This window comes from Sorex fumeus, unplaced genomic scaffold (genome assembly GCF_029834395.1).
Source record: "Sorex fumeus unplaced genomic scaffold, SorFum_2.1 ptg000047l, whole genome shotgun sequence".
Classification (NCBI taxonomy): Eukaryota; Metazoa; Chordata; class Mammalia; order Eulipotyphla; family Soricidae; genus Sorex; species Sorex fumeus.
The window spans coordinates 8,016,322-8,034,929 of NW_026606104.1; the positions used below are offsets into that span (position 1 = coordinate 8,016,322).

General features: G+C 36.5%; 1 protein-coding gene across 2 annotated transcripts in view; it reads right to left on the reverse strand.

The window, feature by feature from the left end:
- Window positions 1–4,329: 4,329 nt before the first annotated feature.
- Window positions 4,330–18,608, reverse strand: part of MTF2 (metal response element binding transcription factor 2) — a 49,114-nt gene continuing 34,835 nt past the window's right edge. For both annotated transcript variants that reach the window (XM_056123129.1, XM_056123130.1), the window contains 6 exons: window positions 12,875–12,942; window positions 10,551–10,721; window positions 6,745–6,850; window positions 6,572–6,624; window positions 6,355–6,459; window positions 4,330–5,886 (listed from right to left, as the gene is read on the reverse strand). In XM_056123129.1, coding sequence (XP_055979104.1) covers window positions 5,529–5,886; window positions 6,355–6,459; window positions 6,572–6,624; window positions 6,745–6,850; window positions 10,551–10,721; window positions 12,875–12,942 — 861 coding nt within the window. In that variant the 3' untranslated portion in view covers window positions 4,330–5,528. The remainder of the gene's footprint in view (window positions 5,887–6,354; window positions 6,460–6,571; window positions 6,625–6,744; window positions 6,851–10,550; window positions 10,722–12,874; window positions 12,943–18,608) is intronic.

Genomic DNA, 18,608 nt, shown 5'->3' on the forward strand with positions numbered 1-18,608 from the left:
ATTTATATTATGTATGCTAATATGTTTGTTGGACAAGGAGAGGAGAAACACACCCATGGAATTCCGCTCTAGGGTGGGTCATCCTGCTGAGAGAGTATCTGTCCTAGAAGCTGCTTTCCCGGAGGGAAAGAACTTTACCCCCATTGATTGTGACCACACCTATGTGTAAATGTTACCCCAACCCCTCATGCTTTAGGATTTAACTAGACTGGGGGATCAGGATCCAGACTCCAGAAGGAGAAGGAGAAAGGGGATCCAGATTCTAGAGCAAGAAGGAGAATGAAGAGGGATCGAGGAAAAGAATGAAGTAGCATGAGGGAGGAAGAAGCAGGAGGAGAATCAGAAGAGAATGGAGATGGGAATGGAATAAACTGAATTAAGACCAACCAGCCTGGCCCTCGTTTTCTTCTTTGGCCTGCCCATTGCCATCAACTTCCCCGGGGTAGGGGAACCAGTGTGGGACTACCGAACGCGGGCAGCGGAGAGATAGACCACTGCTGCCGTCTTTTTTCAGTTTACACACTTTGTAACTAAAATACAAATAATGTATTTTAGTACCCCATTAAACAAAATTTCTGTCTGTTTTTCCCAACGGGAAGTAAAGATGATTAGAAAGTAAACCAGTAAACCGAGCTAGCTACCTTTTTTGGGAAAAAAATTCAAGGGACATAAATTAGATTAATGACTATACCAGATTACTTTTACACCGAAAAAGTGGCAACTTGGCTCAAATGACAAGACATCACATTTCTTAAAAGATGCTGCAAATTTGGAGTCACTAAGCATTCAATTATCATTACCTTCCCCCCACCCCCTAACCCTAGTTTTGGGGCTGTATCTGGCTATGCTGAAAGATCACTCCTGACAGTGCTTGACTAATTGCTCCTGGGAAATCATAAGTGGTGTCAGACTGAAACTGGATCAGCTATGTGCATGACAAGCACCTTGGCCTCTGGATTATTTCTACAGCCCTTAATTACAAGTCTTATCTTCAAAAAAAGAGAAAAATGCAAGAGGATGTAGGAAAGTCAAGTTTACTTGACAGAAGTGAAGGGAAGGAAGAAAATAAAATGGTTAAGTTATCTTATTCTAACTTTAAATATAAAACAGCATGTTTTATCTAACTCCAAGATAACCTATAATTATACTAAAGTGTTGCATTGTACTTGATTCCGTTTACATGCTAGAGAACCAAACAACTTTTTTTCATAGCTTCTCCCATCTCCAAATGTGATGATAAAAAAATTTTTTAAAACCCTGACTTCATTAATTTTCTTTGCTTTGGGGCCACATCAGGCAAGCGGTGGGTAAAGGGGTCTAAACTCTATGGTGCTGAAGTAACAAAATAGGAGACTAACACCCAAGAGTGGCCAGGATTAGTACCAGGAGGTTGCTCCATAGCTTGGAGGCCAACCACACATGCTAGAGGAAAAGGGAGCTCAGATAGAGAAGGGAACACCAAATAAAGGATGTTGGGAGGATCCTCCCAGGATGGGAGAAGCATGCTGAAAGTAAACTATAGACCAAACATGATTGCCACTCAATGCCTCTTTTGCAAACCACAACACCCAAGAGGAGAGAGAAAACAAAAGGGAATGCCCTGCCACTGAGGCAGAGTGGGATGGAGGGGATGGGGGGTGGGAGGGATACTGGGATCCGTGGTGGTGGGAAATGGGCACTGATGGAGGGATGGGTATTTGATTATTGTATAACTGAAACCCAAGCACAAAAATATTTAAGTCTACAACTGTACCTCATAGTGTCTCACTAATAAAAATTAAAAACAAAGACAAAAACAAAAAAAAAACCTCTATGGTGCTGGAGAGGTGGGAGGGTCAGAGATCAAACTCAGGGATCTGCCAAGCAAAGCATGCCCTCCAAGTATTTTCGCTATCTCCCAGCTCTCAAATCCAATATTTAATACTGATTAGAAAACCCATGTTTTACTGTCAAGTTATTTTTCCCTTTTAAAAGGAAAGAACAAAAATCAGCTCCCACAAAAGTAACCAAAGGAGACTTGTGTATTGAAAGAGGTACAAAACTGGGGCTGGAGCACAGCAGGTAGGGTATTTGCCTTGCACATGGGTGACCAGGGTTCAATTCCCAGTATCCCATATGGTTCCCTAACACTGCCGGGGTAACTCCTGAGTATCCCCTGCGCATCGCTGGGTTTGACCCAAAAAAGGGGGGAAAAAATTGAAAGAGGCACAAAACTATAAAGAAAAAAACTTCCCCACCCTAACAGGGCCATTTTTACTATTTCTTCCTCTGATATCACCAAAAAAATCCAGAACCACATCATAAAAGTGTGCTATAAAACCCAGGTCAGATATATCTCAAGAAAAGCTTTAGTAGGTAGGGGCCAGAGTGACAGTACAACTGGTAGGATGTTGCTCTACTGACTACGTTTAATCCCAACACCCCATATGGTATCCTAAGACCTGCCAGGAGTGATTCCCTGAACGCAGAGCCAGGAGAAAGCCCTGAGCACAGTTGTGTGTGTGTGGGGGGGGGGGGGGAGGGGAGGGCGGGGGGGGGGGGGGATTTTGGTGCCTGGGGGGGGATTTTGGTGTCTAGTGGTAATTCCAACAAGTAGCCTAAAAACAGAATTAGTTCTACCACCAACAGTACTAGCAGAAATCTGCTGAATATACAGATTAGAAACCAAACACACAGCTGGACATACTCTGCTAGAAAAAAAAAAAGTCAAAGTGAAAGAGAAAAGTATCAGTTCATATATCACTAATTCACTTAGTAAGCACTGAGTAACAAAATATATCTAGGAGATCTGATTTTATCACCCCCTCCATTAGGATGAAGAGACTCTGATATTCTAGTTATAACACCTAATGGATTAAAAAATCCATATTTATCATTTAATATCTGAGTTTTGTTTTTTAAAATTGCTTGTTTAAAAAAAGAATTAAATGAGTTAGGTATATTATTTTAATATCCTTTCTGTAGAAAAGGGCAAAGCTTTGTAAGAAAAGAATTATGTGAACCCTGACACCTTTTATGTAAGAAGACAAACCAGTTGAAAAGACTAATTTGGGAAGGGTACACACACCCAGCAGTGCTACAGGGCTAGCCCTTGTGGTGCTGGAGGGCCACGCAGTGCCAGGTATGGAAACTGGGCCTTTCACGTGCAAAGCACACTCAGAGGGTGGAGCTCTCACTCTGGCCCTGAAACGTCTTGGTTTGTGAACAGGGTGAAGAGAGGGAGGTATGTTGTCTTGGAAGGTAAAGTGTACAAGCTGGCTAAATATTCTTAGAAAGAATCATTTAAGATGAAATGTGGAATAATTGTATTATTGGGGGGGAGAGAAAAATGAAAGTTTTATAAAGATTAAAGTAAATGAATTTATAATGAAATTGGAAATTTTTTTCCCTCGCTAGCTAAATAACAGGAACTATCTACTGCTGTTGTGTGTATTTTCAAGCAAATACAGAAGCAAAACTCTTTAAAAAATACACACATTTAATGTTGGTCTGTTTTAATTCTACGTAAAGCAATTCCAAAAATACAAACTGAACATCAGAGCCATGTGAACCACCATGATAAAATAAAACAGACATTCACAATAATTACGTCTAAAGACAGTTCAGCTTAATAAATCATCTCCCAAGTATGCTAACGAAAGAGTTACTAAAAATACTGCTGGTGTTCAGTTAGAATTAAAGGACTTTGGGGAAAATGAAATAGTATGATACAGGTGGAGTGAAAAAGGTTACACGGGATTTACATTTTCCATTACCCCTAGATATAAACAAACATTCAAAATCAACACAAACTCTGTGTGTTATTCAAAATATTGCAGCTGCAGGAAAGGCAACTTTAAATTAATAGCTAGGGGGAAATCAAGTTTTGGTGGAGGTAAACAGAAGTGACAGTTTTTAATTTGCACTTTTGTAAAGCTCATTTATACCTGGCCAACCAGGAACCAAATGCAGGACAACGAAGTTCTCTGCTTCTTTTGGCTATAACGTGACAAGAAAAGGTCATCTTTTGAAGATGTTTAAAGAAATAAAACAACTTTCTTTATAAACAGTCAAATAATCAATCAATGGAATAAATAAGCACTAACCCACACTTTTACCACTCCATAATCACTACACTTTATATATTTTTCATTTTGGTGGCAAACTCCCCAATTATTAAGCTGAAATTCATCAATCACTTTTAAGAGTAAAACCAATAGCCACCAAAATAAGAATATGCTTCTGTTTACTCTTTGGCTAAAAAGGAAAACAAACAAAACAAAACAAAAAAGAAACAGAAGACAACTCTAACACTGGTGATAAAAGAAACTTTTTTTTCCCAAAAAAAAAAAAACAAAACAAAACATGTAAAATAAAGTTATCAATTTAAATCTTGGTACATTTTATAAAAACAAGAGGTAATGTTGTAATAAAACAGCAGTAGACTCCTCAGGCCACGCTGTTTTGAACCCTGTGCAATAAAATACTTTGTTCATACTACACTTATTCAACATGACTAACAGTCACTACAGACATTTCAGGAATCTTCACGGGACTCCTATAAGACTTACTGTTAAAACCTAGAGACATTTACAATCATAATGTGTCATGAAAACTTGAAAATGTTATTTCTAGTAGGAGATAATGTTCATATTACTCAAATGCTTTAGGTACTGAACAGCGGAGTTACAAGGACTGAAAGTGAAAAGCATTCTAAAAGCCCATGAACAACTGTTGTTCACACCCTTCTTCAGAACACACTAAACTTGCCTGACACATTTCTCTTCATACATAGCAAGCAACAGCACCCAATAAAAGCCTGAGAAGAAATGCTGCTGTGTAAATACTGCAACTATTCCTGAAAGAGAATTATGGGATATATACTCCAAAGCTGCCCATTCCCATAATTTGTATTGCATAGGTCACATAATCACACACATATATATACACATATGTATATATATGCACATGCAAAGAATATATTAAGACGACAATGAAGTCTAGTCACAGAGCAATTTACAGGCTCAATATATTTTTTACACTTTGTTTGAAAGAAAATTTCAATATTTTACAGTCTTTTCGTAGGCATTATATACACTGCACTTTATGAAATCTAAAAGGTATTGAAATAAATTTCTTCCAACATTTTGGTAACAACAGACAATGTTTCTCCAAATACTTGTGCTATCTACATGATCAGTTTTCTCTGGTAACCACTAATCACAAAAACTGACTCAATGGAATAATTAGAAAAATTATCTAACACCATGCATGGGTTTGAATCATTTTTAATATTCTATCCTAGAAACATTCTACAAATCTTAAGATTTAAAAAATTAAGTCTCTGTTCTGCTTTTTAAAAGATAGCTTTTTATGACAATATCCATAACATTGACAAGTACATGTTAAGGCTAGCATCATCTCCTTTTGTGAATTTTTTTGACTTTTTTTTTTTCTTAAGAAAGATAGTAAAAGCCAGACTACTTTAGGGCTTTGAACTTTACCTACAGAAAATGAGAGTGCAGTGAACATAATGTTCAGTCCTACAGTCAGGATGCAGTTGCTCCTTCCCATTCCACAAGATACTGCACCTTTCCATCAAGTGTCACCCGACGAGCCAACACTCGGTATTTTTCACCACATGCTATTCTACCTGCAGCACCAAAATAACTGGTAATTGAGTTTTTAAGATGATTGAGTTGTAATTCCTGATCTGCTAAATTATTCAGAATCTCTGTGTTGAGTTCATCAAATTGGTAATCTTCTTTGCCTTCATCATCTTTTACAATTTCTGAGTTTTGAGTCTGGAGTGCTCTTCTTGGAAGACGACCCCTTCTCCTCCTTAAATGTGGTATTGCAGCAGGCCAAGATCTTCCTGTACGAGTTCTTTTTCTGGAGTCAGATAATCTAGGAAACAAATAAGGCCACAATTATCCATGAAGCTCATAAAGCATCCTTTAGCCAAAGATAACATTTCCTGATTTTTTCCCCTATCACTCTACTGTAAATATATACCCATGCTGACATAAAAATCAGCTAAACCAAAACAATGAGTGCTATATAAATGGACTATCACTTGCCTTCATTAGATCCCATCACCTTCTTGGGACAGATCTTAAAGCAAGGCACACATATATTAGAAGCATGAAAAAAGCCTAAGAGAAAGAAACATGCTCTAACAAGTTTAATTTTTTGGTTTTTGTTCTCTAAATAAATAAAAAAATATTCAGATGAACATTAACAATTCAAGCAGCTTACATATGAATTTCTCTTTGAGACATAATTTTGCATTCAAATGCTAAATATTTAAGCATTACTCTACAAGGGAAGCAAGAGCTTAGAGGAAAACTAGGAAAGAACACAAAGATAAAATACCCATAATGCCTGGAAATGCTAGACGAGGTAGTTTCTTTTGCACTGGAAGCACCCGTGAAATCCACATCTGAGGTATTAGATGAATGTGCAGTTCCCTCAGTTCTCCTGAGACAAAAGATTTTAAATGGTATAACAACTATTATTACATAACAATAGAAATACTAATTTTCCCCCAAAGTAAAATTCCTAGGAAAGGAAAAAACAACTTTTTATTTACCCCATAGAACAAGGTAAATCCAAGGTAGGATTTTCTGAAACTGATTCCTTATCCTGAGGGGGAAGAAAAAAAAAAAACTTAAAGCACCAATCTAAAGTAAGTTGGAAAAAATGTTAGTTCCTTGGGAATTTCAAGGATCTGACATGTATGTATTAGTATATTCTTTTTCTTACCAAAGGTGGCTCAGCAGTTTTCTGAATCATTTTTCTTGTGTATGGGCCAGGTGGGCGACCTACAGATTTTTTCTTTCCTTTTTTTTCTAGGCCATTGCTTACTTCCCTGAAACATAAAACCATTACGCATTTAATTTTAGCATAAAGAAAACAAATGAAACAGATGCAATGCAAAATACTGCCACAGCTCTGCCTAATTACTTATTTTATATGAATAGCAAAAAAAGACAAATATAAGTTGAATCTACAAGTGTAGCAAAATGTATATACTCCATCAAAACTTCACGATTTATTTACTTAACAGGTTTTTTTTTTAATTCTCTTAAACACAGTTCTAAAAAAAATTAATTAAAATTTTATAAAACTAAATACTACTACATTGGGTAGAAGATTTTAAAATCACTAAAAGTTCAATCATTATTCAACTTAGTACCTGAATTGATTAAGAATTTAGCAAATTCCTGAGGCCAGAAGTATTTACTAAAATACTATAGTATCAGTACAGAGTACCTTTAAATATATGTGAACTCTGGAATGTTATCGGGCAAAAAAAAAAAAAAGTTGTGGTGGCAGAGTGCAGAGGAAAGAGAAAAAGAATCCTTCATATTGTGCAAACAAAATTAGAAGGAACAAAGGCATTTTGGGAGATCAGAGGTATAAGGGTGAAGGTGTTTGCCTTGCATGCAGTTGATAGATTGTCCCCAGCACCAAATCATACCCCAAGCACTGTTGAGAGTGACCCCAGAACATTGCTGGTATGGCCCAAAAACCCAATTCCTCCCCCAAAAGAATGTCATTTTGAAACATAAAACTATTATCAAACAGTAAGAAGGGAAATAAAGCAATCATGATAGGTATCTCCTACTAACTGAAGGAAAGGGAAACAGGACAAACTATCAATTTAAAGAATATCTATTTCATTTCTTCACAACCACCTACCAAATTAAATGGATTAGGTAGTAAGAACACAAAGATGTACTCTATGCTTTACAATATAATTACAAGGTGAGAAATGTGTGTACAAGTAGGATAATAAAATGGGTACATGGCATAAGAAAATTACCTAGGAAATAATCTAAAAATTAAAAAAAATAAATAAAGAGAAGTGATGGTGAAAAAACACTAGGAAACCTCTAAGCAGAAGGTTTCTAGACACCTAACAAATTGGGGAATAAAGGTGCAGATATAAGGAAGGAGAAAGCTGAGGAGCTAGAAAAACAAAATAGTGAAAGGACTGCAATAAAAAAAGTGTCTCAGGAATGAGATGGATGGGCGCATTCTTCATTTTTTAAAAAAGATGATCAACATAATATTTATAAAGGAGACCAGAAATAAAGAAAACACTCTTAAACTGAAAGAACCAAATGAATCATACACAGGGCCCAGAAGATTCAGAATACCTTAACCCTTTAACTCTCCAGAAAATCAAACCCTTTACCTGGTAGCATCAAAAGCAACCTGACAGCTACCACAGTTGAAATGCCCTATCAAAACCATGAAAAGAACAAGATTTGTGGAACACCCTTTTTCTAACTTATAACAACACGGGCAAAAGCAAGCTAGTAAAGCATTAATGATACTATTTAAAAAATAAGTATATTCATTTTTCCCCAAAAAAAGAATGATCTATTCTTATATCTATATAATCTGAATTCTAATGAATACGAAATTTGATCAATCCACTATAACTACATTTTCCTACTCTTCCTGATGGGGAAGAAGGATCCTTAAAATTTCCCTCCCTACTCAACCCTCCCCATTATCTTTGCCTCAGATTTCACAGAGAAAGTAAGATGCTGCCAATAATTAATTTTAGTCATCTTTCAAATTCAAACAGAACCAGCATCTGTACTCATTTTTCTAAAGAAATGTTAAGACCTCATATCAAATACCACACCCATGGTTAGGCTGATAATCTTTCCCCCTTAGAGCTTCTTAAAGATAGAACTTTCAACCTCTCCTCAATATCAATCGCTTTTCTACTTCACCATTCCTATGAATACAGATAAACAGGTTCCAATTATCATGCATATAATAAAAACAGTCATTTTGAACTCCCCCCAATACTCACAGTCAGCTTCCATTCCACTTGACTACTACTCTTCACAATTAAAATTCTAAGAGTTGACCATCCTTGCCATTTTCTTCCTATGCTTTAAGAATTCTAATATTACTTCTTTTTCTCTCTCCTTTATAATTATCATCATTTTCTATTTACTTATGTACCTTATTTATAGAAAAAGACAATTTCAACAAGTAAATTTGCAGTGCTAAACTCAAACATACTTCAGCCTATACAAATCTGTGACTTCTATCTTAAACTCTCCAAAAAATTTTATTAAGGTTAGTGAAAGAATATTGTCTAATAAAGACTTTTCTTTCATCATAATCTACCTCAGGGGCCAGAGCGATAGTACAGTATGTAGGCACATGTCTTGCACGTATCCAATTTGGGTTTTATCCCTAGCATCTCTTATAGTCCCCAGAACATCACCCAAAGTAATTCTGAGGGCAGTTAGGAGTAACTCTTGAGCATCGGTGGGCAATGCTCCCCACTCCCAAAAAACACCACCACCACCAAAAATACCCATAATCCACCTCAGCAATATTTAATGCTTATACACGTATCTTTCTTAAAACAGTACCTACTCCTCCTGACTTTCATAACTAGATATTACTGATTTCTATCTCACTAATCTCTCTTTTTCAGTCTCTTTCATTTTGTTTCTTCCAAATCTGTTTAAATAACACATCAAGGAATTCTCTTGCTCCTCTCTCAAAAGTGATCTGTAAGTAATTTAATTTCATTCATTCTTATCTCTACCCTAACCTCTCTTGAGCTCCTGATTTGCATATCTAATTGCATTAGAACATCATCACTTAGATATCCAGAATCAAACTGAGATATCTAGCCAAATCTATTCCTCTGGCTCTTGACTAGACACCAACATTCACAAGGGCTAGTTGCTCAAGTCACAAATCCTAGTGTTGTTTTCTCTCTTTTTTCATAAATTTACCAAAGTCAATAAAAATACAGAGACCCTGAATTTACATTTCTTAATTTGACTGCTACCACTTAACCCACCATCTTTCATGGGGCAACTTAGTCTTAATTGCTTCTGATCTGATCTCTTACCTATACATGATAATAATTTGAAAAGAATAATGTTACATCATAAAATAGTGCCCTGCTATTCACTGAGAACAACCAAACTTCAAGTAAGACATAAAAGATAACCTCAACCAACTTAATCTGACCAGCATTGATAAAGACCCAATAAATCTTTCCTATAGCTAATCCTATTCTCCCACTTATTATTAAAGTTCCGGTTTAAATATCTTAAATAGTCCTTCCTTTTTCTCCTCCTTCATAAAGACCTGTCTGCCTCTTCTACACCATACTACTTCCCAAACAGTTATATCATGATCTGTAATTATTTTACCTGTTTATCACCTTTATCCCCCACTGTAATGTAAACCACCATCAGGGCAAAAAGAAAGTCTGTGTTGTGATTGTAACCCCAGCATTTATAATGTGTCTGATAAATGGAATGAATGAATGACAACAAAAAAGAAATTAAGGCATTTGCTAACAAAACCAATAGGGGCTATTCTTAAAAGACCAGTATCTAAACAAATATCTAACTAAACATTAATTCTTTCATATCTAAGCAAAAAATTATAAACAGAAAAACAAATTGGAGTAATTGCTGTACTGTACTTTCAAATATACCAATAAGGCTAAATAAGACACAATTTTGTTACAAATATGCCAGAGTAAAACTAAGCCACAGATCAACTTTTACCTTGAATCAGATATAGGTTTGGATGCCTTTCTGCCTTTAATTTTAAATTCATGAGATGTTCCTTCAGGTTCTTTCTCTGCTTTGAAAGCCACATTTGGTGGCACAGGAGGAACACGTATTCGCAACCCAAACAAATGCTTCTTCTTCTTTATTTCCTTCCCAGACATAAACCTAAATTTTTGAAAAAATTAACTAAAAGTAGAAAAACTGAACACATACACATAGCAGATTCTAACTCATAACTCTCAGATACATGTTAGCCTTTATACATAAAAGTCCACCATGTACTACAAAAACTTGCTCTTTTCCCTTGTTTTCCTTGATTCTTATCTGTCTCAGAGATAATAAGATGGTGGGTAAGTAGAAAGATAGAGGTGGGAAGGGGCACAAGATTAGCAGGAAGGGAAAAGAGCATAAGTCTATTTTTCTTTTTAAACATGGCTTCTTTGGCGAGGGGGCGGAAGGGCCAGAGGCAAGGTGCCAGGAATCAAATCCATGTAAGGCATATACTCTACCACTGAAGCACATCTTCAGCCACATATTCTCTCTCTTTTTTTTTTTGAGGGGTGGGAATCTTCCCAAGTAGTGGTCATGAGGCCCTGGGGGTCATTCCCAGATATACTGGACTGGTAAAGGTTCACTGTAAAGGTTCAGTACTCAGGACTGGGGATGTAGTTACTCAGACACAGCAGTGCTAGGGGTGACCAGAGCTACAATCAGCAGTGCTGGGGGCCAAGAGGTGCCAAGGGATTAAATTCCCCAGCCCGGTATCTAATTTTTGAAAGAAGGAAGAGTATGCATCTTTTTTATTTCAGTATGTCATCCCAAAAAAAATTTTTTTTAGAAAGAATCCTATTTCAGAGTAGATTTATAAAAAGAGAAACCCAGGTTTCAAAGTGAGACTTGAAAGAAGAAATAGGACAGCAATTCTACTCAGAAAATGGAAGGAAAATAACCTTTAGTATGGCAGATCTGGAACTAAAAATACTTGAGAGCACAAGTCTAATCTCAATGTGAATTTGGGCTTCTAAAAAAATTGCTTACCCATTCCCAAAGTCCTTAAACTTTTTTTTCCCCCCAAACACGCCCATCTATCTTAGCTCAGGTAGAGTCTGCCTAGACAAAAGAAAAGAACCACCAGCAAATGCTTGTTCGTCCACTATTACATAAGTTTGATAAAAGTGAACTCCCATATCTTTCTAAACTGAATTACAGAACTTACTATCCCATAAAATGTTTTTATCAGTACAACTACACTATATCCTTTGAGAAGGACTGAAGATCTAGCCACTAGTAATTATATCATCTTTTATAAGAAAGCATTGTCCAAAAAAAGCAAACTGTTGAAAATTGTCAGATCATAGTTAGAACCAGCGTACATATTGTGAAAAATTACTTCTATAGTGTAGTAAAAATATTCTTACACTGCTTTAAAAGAAAAAGAAAGTAAAGATCTATGAAAAAAATATAAAACAATATCACCTATCAAAAAATCTAGACCATGAATAATACTATTATGTAACTGGTGGCAAAACCAGAGAAGATATCAATCATTTTAAAACCACATTCTGGGGCTGGAATGATAGTATAGCAGGTTGGGTTTTGCTTGCACACCACCGACCCATGTTCAACTCCCAGCATCCTTTATGGTCCCCCGAGCTTGCCAGGAGCGATCCCTGAGGTCAGAGCCAGAAGTAAGCTCTGAGTACTGCTGGGTGTGGCCCCGCAAAATTAAATTTAAAAATAAAAACCACATTCTCAGGCCAAGAGATTACAATAGACTAAAGTACTTGTTTTGCATGCAGGAGGCCTGGATTCAAGCCCCAGCACTGTATAATCTTGATCATGACCAGGAATGACTCCTAAGCACTAGCAGACCCTAAGTACTGTGACTGTGACTGTGGCTGTGGCCCCAAAACCAAAATAAAATGAAAGTTATATTCTCTGCAACGTAATATATTACTATGAGCAATATGGGGGAATTCTCTATTCCCTTAACTTCTGCATATTCCCACCAACTGAGATTTTATTTTACTTTAAATAGAGTACATTATAGCAACAAAGCATGCTAAAATATTTTACTAAATGTTTTCAATTGAATGAGGCAAATTTTCATGTGATATTAATATGCCTCCCCCAACCCATCATTCCCAAAGGATTTTTGTTCCCCTCTCCCACCCGAGAATCACTGTTTTACTTTGATCGAAACAGAAAAGTTTAAAATGGTGTGTACAACAGTCCCATAATTCTTAAAACAATGTCATTAATTCTCTATACTTGCTAAATGTCTCCCGCACAGGGATACATAAAATAAATCAACTTACATGGTCTTGTAATCATTTAATGCTTCCAGAACATGCTCATATCTTTCAGATTTTGGTGTGTCTGCCAGCTGTGAAGTATCAAGAAACAATTTAAAGCACTATAATTTCATCAGTTATTAATGTACAGGTACTAGAGACAATGTGATGCAGAGGAAAAGCATACTGACTATCACAGAAGTGCTAATTCCAAATCCTCACTGACTGGCCGTGTGTCTAAAGCCATTTGATCTTTCATGGTTTCCTTTCTCACCTATAAAAAAGGGGAATATAAATCTGGCACTAATAGTGACTGCATGGATTCAAATGATATATATAAAAGAATTTTAGACTATAAAAAATACAGAACGGGATTATGTTATTAGTTATTAAATTTAAGTTCTATCATCCAGGAAAACAATAAATTAGATTTACTTAATATCAAAAAAAGCTAAAAAAAAGCTTCTAATAGTATTAAAGAAGTATAAAAAGTCATGAAAAACATAGTATTCTTTTTTTTTTTTGAAAAACATAGTATTCTTTCTCAATAGCTCAACTATTAGAATAAACCAATAATCCATGATTTTTTTTAAACTATGAAGTTGGGTATTTTAATAACAATTACAAAACCCAAAATGGCTGAGTAATCTATCCTCACAAATAGCATTAAATTCTACATATTTAATTCTAGATGACTCTTTATTCTGTTTTACAGAGCTTCTTTTAATCATTACTGCCTTTTCTGTAAAGTTTAAGAACCCAGTATTAAAAAGTTTAAAATTACTCAAGTATCCTCAAAAAAGCCACAAAAACTAGGGGGAAATCACCTAAATATTAGCTGACTTTCAAAATTACTATCAATATGTTCTTTACCAATATGTTCAATCCCCAGCATCACATATTCTGCCCTAAACACTGCCAGGAGTAACCAATAAGTGCAGAGCACCAGAAATAAGTCCTGAGCACTGCCAGTTGTTGACCAAAAACAAAAAAGACAAAAAAAAAAAAAAAAAAAACCCCTGCCAACTAGAACGTTGCATACAGATGAGACTCACAAAGTAATCTACTCTATTGTACAAATTAGTTAACAGGGCTAAATTACCCATTCAAATTCACAAAGCTACATAGCTATAAATGAGACTTATAATGCAGAGCTATAATGCAGAGTTCATTCTGCACCTTTTCCTGTTACAAGTTCTGATTTGTCCAATGAGAAGAAATTTCTATGAAAGGTGAAATAACGGGCCGAAGAGATAGAACAGCAAGGAAGGCCTTATATATAGTCAAAATGGCTAATCTCTGTTATTACATAAGGTCCCCCGGAGCACAGCCAAGAATGATCCCTAAGCACAGAGCCAGGAGCAAGCTCTGAGAACAGCCAAGTGTGGCTCAAAAGCAAACAATTAAAAATTTCTTAAATAAAAGTGAGAAAAATTATCCTATATTTAGTTTGAATTTCCATCAATACTGCAATCTTTTATGATAGTCATTCAATCTTCACTTAAATATTACCATTAGCCAAAGTTCGTAAGACACCTACTGAAACTCTTGTATTCCATTTTCTACTATAAAATACTTCATCAAATATCTCAAGAGTAATCATACCTGAGCTATAATTTTTAACAGCCATATCAAGTAATTTCCATTTAATCTTTAGCTAACTAATTTTCGTCCTTTCCCCCAAAATCCTTAAAATCTGGGGTTAATCTCAATCAAGGGCTATTATATACCTATACCATTATGTGCCTTTAAGCCTAAAAGCAGAACTTTGTAACTATTCTTATTTTTGTTCTTTAAGTCTCAGTCCTTCTGCAGACATTAATCTTATACTATGCATTAACTTTTAGAATTGAATAGTTCTTTACTACATCAATACAATAATGGACAGTTTTAATTCTTCCCAATAAAGGCTTCCTTCCCACAGCATTTTAAGTAGTGCCAGTATGAAACATTTATGAGTCAGGTGGCATAACAAAGCAATTATCATTAATTTATATGAAAATAATGAGTATTATCACACCCCTAACATAATCTACCAAATACACCAAGCAACACACAAAACCTAAAGTAACAGTAGCATATAATAAAAGCCACAAAGATTTGATAAATAAACAGCAAGTACAAAATATTTTCTAAGAAAGCTTAGTTGGTTGATTCTACACTTGGCACAGGGGTACATGCTATCTCCATGATCACTAACTTCAAACACTATTTACTAAACACTATTTTTCTTTTTCTCCTTTTGTGGTTAAAGTAAAACCTCATCTTTGGAAAAAAAAGATGTTAACCGTAGGCCTTTTGTAAAATCAAAGTGACTTAACATACGCTTTCAAAAAGTGGGGTACACCTGCTCAAATTATCACTAGTGATCCATGAAAGCTGGACTTAAGTAGGCCATTTGTTTGTCAAACTATATGTTGTACACTGATACCAAAGTCCACCTCTCACTGATAGACCAATTTCTTATCATTTTCAATTATTATACCACTTCTATCTCTAGCCACAATTATTATAAATCTGTCACAATTTTTTATTTAAAAATACTATTACAAATATTAATTACTACAGAGGGGGGTAGCTCGATGGACTCAGAGAAGCCTGGTTCTTTTGCTGGTACTGCATGGTCCCATGAGCACCACCAGGAGTGATTCCCCAAATATCAAGACAGCAGAGGCCACCTAAGCACTCCCCTTCCTAAAATTAAGTAAGAACTGCTGAATAAATATTACAAAGTGGAATTTATTTTATGGTCTTATCAAATATCTAAAATCCAGGAAAAATCATAATACAAAGCTATGAAAGAGTAATGGTAAAAATTAAAATCTGAATTTCCATCTATCAATAAATAGAGTATAAAAATAACTAACAAGTGTCAATGTAGTCTTTATCTTAATGCAAATAAAATAAATAATGCAATAAGCAATGGATTAGAAAGTAAGTTATGCCAATAAACCTGATGACTCTAATAAACGGATAAAAGCTCAAGTTTTCTATTGTAAAGTTTTATTCTATTCTAATTTTTTTTTCTTTAAAGCCTTTTTGATTTTAGAATTCAGACTGATTTGGGCCACTACATGTGGACCTTACAAAATGATCAAGCTTTTCTTTCATGCCTTCTCTAAAAAGTATTTTAATACGGTTTTCCTTGAAGTAGCTATGGATGACTTTTGGACATTATTTCATAATGTGAAGTCAAATGCATGCCAACCTTCCATTTTTTCAAAAGGTTTTGAAAAGTTTTGAAAAAAACGGTGGGTGAATGAGAGAGAGAACAAAAGGGAATGCCCTGCCACAGAGGCAGGGTGGGATGGGGGGGGAGATGAGGGGGTTGGGGGGTGGGAGGGATACTGGGACCGATGGTGGTGGGAAATGGGCACTGGTGGAGGGATGGGTATTTGATCACTGTATAATTGAAACCCTAGCACAAAAATTTGTAAGTCTACAACTGTACCTCATGATGTCACTAATAAAAATTAAAAAAAAAAAAGAGAAAAAAAACGGTGGGTGAATTTTCTGGAGCAAATAAGGAAAAACCTGAAGCCACCATTAATTCATCTAATCATGTTTTTTGATACTATGATTCAGCTGTAACTCTGTAATTTTTTTTTTACCAAAAAGTGAGATAAAATATTAAACTATATATATTAGCATATACCATTTATTATAAAGGTAAAGGTAAAGGTAAAGGCCCTCCCGTTGATCGTCGATTTGCTCAAGCGGGCCCAGTAACGTCTCCATTGGAGACTTTGTTGTTACTGTGTCTGGCATATCGAATACTCTCGGTAGCTTGCTGGGCTCTCCGAGAGGGGCGGAGGAATCGAACTCGGGTCGGCCATGTTGGCCGCTTGTAAGGCGAACGCCCTACCCGCTGTGCTATAACAAATATTAACTGTAACCTTTAATTTTTTAAAATTTTGGGGCTACACCCAGTAGTGCTCAGGGCTTACTTCTGTCTCTGAGCTCAGGGATCACTCTTGGCAGTGATCACTCAGAGGACGATATGGAATGCCAGAATTGAATCTGAGTCAGCCATGTGCAAGGAAAACACCCTACCCCCTGTACTATCACTCCAGTCCTTTAACTTTACCCTTTAAAAAAAAAATTGCCTGAGGTAAAAAAAAAAAAAAAAAGCAGAGAAATAACCAACTTCCAGCAATGATGGCAAGCAATGCAGACTACGGTTCAGTGCTCTGTCAATTTTGTTAGTAAAGGTGATGGTGAGGAGTATGCAGGGCATAGTCAGAGTCAGGAACTGAACTCAGGACCCTGGGTATGCTAGGTATGTGCCTGTTCTGTATCTCTCTGGCTCCATCTTATTCTTATTTTTCCAAAACAAACAAAAAGGGCATACTGGCAAAGAATAAGATATATTACCTCATAGCCACAAAGGAAAACGTGTATCTCTTGCTCAAATAATTTTTTTCTGATGTATATTGGAAGGCTAGCTAGAAATGAGACACCTAAAATGCATAAACTGAATTCTCAACGTAATTCACTGTGACTCAGTAATTTTTTTTCTTAAAGCCATATACTTAATATACTTCCAGCACATTTCATGGTGCCTAGGATCAACCTCAGGGTTTCATAAGGATGGAAAGCATCTACGTTCTACAGCTAAGTCACAACCCAGTCCCTGAATTCCTTTTTAAAAAAAGTCTGTGGGATATAGCGTTAAGGCACATACCTTATCTGAGGCTGACCCTGGTTCAATCCACATTATTTTGAATATCCTGGAGACCCCTGAGCACCAGCATGGCAACCCAAACACTTTCAGGCACTACAAGGTCCTCACATTGAACTACTAGCATCACCAGCCCCCTGACTACCAGCTGGGACAATCCTCCATCGCCCTTCCAAAATAAACAAAATAACTCAAAGGGCTGAGCACATGCTTTGCCTTTTACATACATGGGTCCTTCCTTATTATCCAGCTCTGGAACCAAGTACTGAGCAAAGGCAGGGACAGCTCTGAGCACCAACACACACATGTACTTGCACATTCATAATCAGACTAATGTTTTCACTTCTTCTATTTTACCTTGCAAAACCTAAATGCTAGTTTTCATCTTAATTTAAAAAGAGACAGCATGTAGCCAATCCTGATATGATCCCAAACATATGGTCCCTTGAGTACCACCAGAAATGACCCCTGAGCACAGAACCAAGAATAGTCCCTGAGAACTGCCAAGTGTGGCACAAATCACCCACTTCTTGCCAAAGGGGGAAAAAAAATCCTTAATAAATAATCTGAGTGTTCATATGCATTCACTTTCTGCATGAAATAAAGTCTGCAGAATTTAATGTGAAATATAAAATGTACCAAAAGGAATAAAGATATCTCTGCATATGAAATGAAAGTACAATGGTTAGGGGGGAAAAAGAGAAATGGACTTAAAAAGACTATCAAAGCATTAGGGCTGGAGTGATAGCACAGTGGGTAGGGCATTTGCCTTGCACGCGGCCGACCCGGGTTCCACTCCCAGCATCCCATATGGTCCCCTGAGCACCACCAGGAATAATTCCTGAGTGCACGAGTCAGGAGTAACCCCTGTGCATGGCCAGGTGTGACCCCAAAAAGCAAAAAAAAAAAAAGACTAACAAAGCAGGGGCTGGAGCAATAGCACAGCGCAGCGGGTAGGGCGTTTGCCTTGCACACAGCCAACCTAGGTTCAATTCCCAGCATCCCATATGGTCCCCCGAGCACCACAAGGAGTAATTCCTGAGTGCATGAACCGGTAACTCCTGTGCATCACCGGGT